The 6,451-nt window shown below is 38.7% G+C and overlaps 1 protein-coding gene across 1 annotated transcript; it reads right to left on the bottom strand.

Annotated features, from left to right (window-relative positions):
• Positions 1–4,168: 4,168 nt before the first annotated feature.
• LOC110314563 (protein FAM47A-like) lies at positions 4,169–5,808 on the bottom strand. Its single transcript, XM_021188847.1, has one exon. The coding sequence runs from the start codon at positions 5,761–5,763 to the stop codon at positions 4,459–4,461; it is 1,305 nt and encodes a 434-aa protein (XP_021044506.1). The 5' UTR covers positions 5,764–5,808; the 3' UTR covers positions 4,169–4,458.
• Between the last annotated feature and the right edge of the window lie 643 nt (positions 5,809–6,451).

Genomic DNA, 6,451 nt, shown 5'->3' with positions numbered 1-6,451 from the left:
TTAGAATTGTTGTGTGCTTTTTGGAGGAAGTGTGACCCTGTATAGGAGACTCATAGGACAAGCCTATGGGGACCAGGGAGTGGAAAGTGGTGGTTTGAATATGCTTAACCCATGAAAAGTGGCACTATCAGGAGGTAGGAACTTGTAATAGGTGTGGCCTTGTTGGAGAAAGTGTATCACTGTGTATGAGGGCTTTGGTGGTCTCTGTTCAAGCTCTGCCCAATGTGGAAGAGATCTACCTCCTGGCTACATGTAGAAGTCAGTCTCCTCCTGGCAGACTTTGGATCAAGACCTTATCTCCTCCAGCATCATATCTGTTTGCATGCTGCCATGCTTCTTGCCACAATGATAATGTACTTAACCTCTGAAATGTAAGCAAGGCCCAATTAAATCCTTTCCTTTACAAGAATTGCCCTGGTCATAGTGTCTCTTCAGAGCAGAGAAACCCTAAGACAGAGCCCTAAAATCACTTTTATCATTTTTTATGACTTATTTCTATAAAGCAGTTGTTTCAATGCTAATAATCATCAAATAAAAAATATCAACCAAATTTGCATATATTCTACATTCTGAGTATCAAACACTCAGCGAAGATTTATTCTTTTTGTAAAGTGAAATCAGTAAATCAATCTCTTTAGTGCACAAGTTTTCTTTCACCTTTGATAAATACAAATGTAATGCAATGAATTATTTTAAAGTAAGTATTTTGGGGCCAGTGAGATGTCTCAGAAGCTAAATGCGCTTGTTACTCTTAGAAAAGACTTAGGGTAGGGTCCCAGCACTCACATGGTGGCTCAGAATTATCTTTAACTCCAGAAGCAGAAGATGTAATACCCTTTTCTGAACTTATCATGGAGTGTATGGTGTACATACACACATGCAGACAAAAACACTTATACACATAAAATAAATATATTTAAAAATGAAATTATTGCAAAAGAAAATGATTATCTTTCTACTTTATTATCAGGAAATATGTAGTCATCATTTTGTATGCCTATGTTATATACTTATACACTCAGGGTCATTTAAATTGTCTCAGATGAGAGAGGCGTCTCATGTGAAAAAATGTTTAAGAAGCATGGACAAAGGTGAAGTTAAACATGCAAAAAATTAGGCTATTCCGCTAAAGATTTTTCTGGAGGTCCTTATCTGGAGGAAAAGAGAAACTAGGAAAAAGACTGTCATTCAAAGTGTCAGCATCTCCCTCAGGAGGCATATGTGATCTCTCCTTAAAATCCCTCCCTAATAGTATACAAAACCACAACAAAGGGCAGAAAATGCGTAAGTGCAGAAGATAAAGTGAAGGCCAGTGCAACTTCCACAATCATTAACTGGCACCAACTATAGTTAACTATAGTGGGTCACATAAGACTAGCCCTGTTAGCAGTCAGTCAAAAGGGGGGGGAGGGGCTCAGGGTGTCCTGCCACTTACCCATGAACTCGTGGTGGCTATTGACAAACTCTAGAAAATATAGGAAACCACTCCTTAGTTATGTACCCTCTGTTGAGCCAACCAGGCTCCAATGAATGATAGGAGGGTGGGGGGCAAGAATGGTCAATACACAAGGAGTATCTTTACAGCTTAAAAATAGTAATAAAAATAAAAAATAAGACTGTTGTTCTGGCACATGTCTTTAGTGCTAACACTTATGGGGTAGAAGTAGCTAAATCTCTAAGAGTTGGATTCCAGGTCAGCCAGTGGAGTCTACATAGTGAGTTCCAGGCTAGCCACACAGTGAGACTCTGTCTCAAAAAAACGAAAAATTAAAATCAACCCTATTAGACTGGATGCTATTAAAAATCAAAGTGTCAGTTTGAGGTGCAGTAGGAGACACAGCCCAGAACTCCCACAGTAGCCCCTTTCTTACCTTTTAATGAACTCTGCTCAAATAAAGGGGAGGTCCTTGATTTCATCACACACACACACACACACACACACACACACACACACACACACACACACACACAAAGTATCAGTACAATCCAATATGAAGGCAATCAGAATTATATTAGGAAGAAATTTAACTTTAAGAGCATACGTAATACACTCAGGAAAAATAACAAGAGACACCCAAGTGTATAAATGTGTGTGCATCTCAAATGTGTGCATCTCAAAGAAGTTGTGACGGAGTAGATAAAATTAGAACTATTTATTTTATGGGTCAACCTAGAAGACCACCATGCAGACTGAGTACAAGAACAGTTTATAAACCCTGAGAGCATGGCTTTCCCCCCCTTTTTATTAATCAGGAGGGTACAATCATATATCTTCTAGGTTTTATCTTTTCCTCTGTTGCTTATGTTTGTGCTTTTGTGGATTTGTCTCTACATTTTACATCCTGTTTATGTTAAAGCTTATCAGACACGTAAGCTTGCAGAATTGCTAGACTAGCAGCCAGTAGTAGCAGTCTAGGGGTTTTTGTTCATTTGAAGTCTGGAACTTAATCAAACTGCACTAAAAGCTTAGAAAAGGTTTCCTATTGCCAGACTTCCCAGGACAAACTTGATGCCTCAATGGGCTCTCTGAGTGGAAATAAAATGCTTTAAAGGGCATTACTGAATGCTTGTCCAATTGAATTGATAGCAAATAATAATTTTTAACTAAATAATTTTATAGTATTATAGAATGTAATTTGTATTATTAAACTATGTGAATTTCTAAAGTATTATCAATTGTTATAAAGTATCTTTAGCCAATATTCCCTGAAGTATATAAGGGCAAAGGTCATGGCATACAAATTACTCCTAATAGATAAGTGGAAACATGTGTATAGTGATATGTATAGTAAAGCCTTTGTGTTTGGTTGTAAATAAAATGTATAGTAAAGCCTTTGTGTCTGGCTTTAAATGAAATGTTTAAGTGAACCTTTGCTATGTTTGGATTAATTAGTAAATGCCGAGAAATTGTTTTGAGACAGAACCTTGAAGAAATGTTGTCTCTCAAGAGAATCTGTACTTGGTGCTATGTGAGAGCTTGCAGCTGCACCAACCTTGGTCCTGAGGTACTCTTGGGAAATCTGGACTTCTTATTTTTGATTATGGCTACCATGGTCAAAAGGGACTAAGATTTGTGGGGGTTGCCTGCTCACATGGGCAGCAAGGACAAGATAACTTTGGTACTTGAAGCCCTTTTCAGCCCCAATTAATTAACCTTGTAAGATGTTTGAATAAATTAACTAGAATGAGCTAGTTGGGTGTAAGTCTTTTCTGAGAAGGCTGAACCCCTCTACTTCTTCAGAAAGTGAAAGCTTAGCATCTTGGTGAGCTTCTGTCTCTACTGTGGAACCTACGACAAACATCAATCAGTAAGAGTGTGTGTTTATGTGTTTGTAAAGAATTGTTTTGCCCGGCAGTAGTGGTACAGACCTTTAATCCCAGCGCTTGAGAGGTAGAGGTAGGCAGATTTCTGAGTTCAAGGCCAGCCTGGTCTACAGAGTGAGTTCCAGGACAGCCAGGGCTACACAGAGAAACCCTGTCTTGAAAATAAAAAAAAAAAAAAGTTTTGAGAAAGTGAAGACATGGCTCAGTAGTTATGACTACTTCTTACACTTGCAAATGTCCCAGGTTCAATTTCTAGCACCCACATGGGAACTAATAACTGCCAGTAACCCCAATTTTAAAGGAGAGATCTGAAGCCCTTTTCCGAGTTCTACATGTTCATCAGCTCCTGAATGTGTATGGTGCACATACATAATACACTTAAGCTCACATGCATATACATCAAATACATTTTTATAAAAAAGGATATGTGATATGTTACAAATTGATGGGTATGAGGAAAGGATTTTTGTCCCTCTTTCTTTATAGAGTGTTTGGTTTATATTATCCCTTCAGATGGCTCACAATCACGTGTAACTCCAGACCCAGAAATCTGATGCCTTAGACATTGTTGAGCATCCACACAAGTTACTTTCACAGACACATCCACATACATATAACTAAAAATAAACTAAAATTTTTCTTTAAAATATCAAACTGAAAAGAAAATAAAGAAAACAGACAGCTGTACCTTCAATTTTAGTTAAAAAATAATCACCTTAATTATTTCCTTAAAATTGTCATTGAGCTGAAGCTATGAAAGTTTTCTCATCTTTTATATAAATAACATTATTTTAAGATTTATCTTGTGTTGAAATCAATGACACTGAATTTAACAATAGTAATTCATATTTTTATTAATTTTTATATTCTTACAAGTAACTGGTGTGACTGCCATATTCTCAATAGTAAATAAATTTGAGAACTGTATATATGAATGTTGATCTTGAAGTTGATAAGATATTTATGCAGGCACAGAAGTTCATTTGAGATAACTGAGAAATGTTTGTAAACATTACATCTAACATTATAGATAGATATTGCCCAAAACGATGGCCACATTTAGTGAGATCTTCACCATATATACTCTGTTCAATATTTGAAATGAGAGTAAAGTCAAGTAAAATGGAAAACCAGCTAGTCATTTTCATCGTCATAATCTTCATCCTTTCGCTGCATGATCAATTCATGCGCTTTGAGTACTCTTGGTATTGGAGTGTTGACAGTGTCATAATTCCATCCTTTCCTCATAAACAACTTCTCAAGGATGGCTGGCATACTGTAGCCTTTGCTTACGATGAAATCCTTAAAGGCAATTGTTCCGTAAAGATCTTCAATGATGTCTGGTTTACCGTGCATTCCATCTTCAAGTAACTCAGGATCAATCAAAGGCTCATCATTTACTAGCTTTTTCCACAGATATGGCTTCAGGTACCATGCTCCATATCTAATCTTATCCCTGTTAGACTTGTAAGGATCAAATGGTTTTCGGAGTTTCCTTTCAAAGTTTGCCTCCTGTATGGAGAATCTGATCTCTTTCACTTTGCTGAGCTTCCTGCAGAACCTGAGATCCGGAGGAAGCAGGCTGATTTTCTTGATGGCAGAATCAGTATAGACTGGCTTGCACTTATAGCCAATTTCAAATTGCTTCATCATGAAATGTTCGTCAATGCCCAAGTCTCCAAATGAGTCAACCCATGCACAGAAGTCATAGACTCCTTTGGGTATGCGCTGGTAATAAAGAGACTGCTTGGCGGGCTTCTTTTTGCGGGGCTTTTTTTCTTGAAGCACACCGTATTTACGTGCCCCAGGAAACCTGGGAGGTTCTGGTTCTTCTTCTTCCTCTTCTTCTTCTTCTTTTTCAGAGGATTCTTCAGCCACACTAGGCAGATGAACAGAATGAATAGATTTTCTTCTGTCCTCACAGAGATCCAGTTTAGCCTCCAACTTCTTTTCGGTGTCAAGAGCATCCAGCACATTTTCTAAGAGCTCAACATCGCTAGGAATTCCGTCCTCCATGGGCCAGAAAGCCAAAGGATGCTGGGTCAGCTTTGCTTCTGTTCTCTTCACAAAGCCCTTGCGAGCTTGCTGGGCCAATGACAGAGAGGAAAACAGGCTTAAGTCCTGGCACCATTTTTGATGACTCTTTTTGGAGCCACGGTGGACTTCATGAGAAATTGTGGGGAGAAAACCATCTTTGGGGCCACGAATGATCATACCTTCACAAGGTGGACAGCCCTTCCTGAAATCATCCAGTCCGTCCTTCACAAACACCCAGCGTCGGCCATCCAGAGAGGTAGGGAACTTCAGTTGTTCCTGTTTGTGCTTCGCAAAACACTTAGAAGGCAACCTGTCCTTGTACCAGGGCTTGCAGGTCATTCCCAGAGGCATTGGCTGAAGTACCTTCCGGGGGCGATTCCATGGCAGCCACTGCTCTCCCATGGTACCTCTGGATCTGAGGCAATTGTCACAGCCTTAAAAGCTTGTTTTCCTGGGGCTGCTCAGGTTGCTAAGAGGACCACGTGGCTAAAATTCCACTAGAATGGGCAAAACCAAATGAGCGCCCTCCCCTGCCACCTCTTCATTGATTGGCTCCTTCCATTCTGTTGGCCAAAAACTAAATTTACTTCATTGTTCCACTAGACTAGCGGTGGACTTTCCAAGTGTTTTCTTCTTGGACCACTTCACAGAGTGCCTCTGAATATTGTATTCACTTCTTTGCATACACATGCTTTCATTTCAATAACAGTAGATTTTCTGACTTATGAAAAACATTTTCCATTTGTTTGTGTGGTTTTTCTATTTGTCTTGGTATTATTTTGTCGTTTTTAGTGCATGTCTGCCACAGTGTGTTCTTTCTCTGATTTTTTCCAGCTATTTTATGGTTTTCATACTGTCATGAGTGGCATGGAGAATAAAATTTAAGAAAGCATGTACTCTACTACATGTTTACTGATGATGAATCTGTCCTTTTCTGAAGAGCAGAGCATTGCCTTATTATGTAGATCAGCCTGACTCAAACTCATTCTTCCTGATACCTTTTGGCTGGATTTTTATTTTGTTTTGTTTGAGCTTTTGCTATGGTTTTTTTTTTTTTGAAAGGTTTTGCTGTGTAATTAGTGCTGGTAGG

The sequence above is a fragment of the Mus pahari genome, chromosome X (assembly GCF_900095145.1).
Source record: "Mus pahari chromosome X, PAHARI_EIJ_v1.1, whole genome shotgun sequence".
NCBI lineage: Eukaryota > Metazoa > Chordata > Mammalia > Rodentia > Muridae > Mus > Mus pahari.
This window is presented reverse-complemented; position numbering and strand designations above follow the sequence as displayed.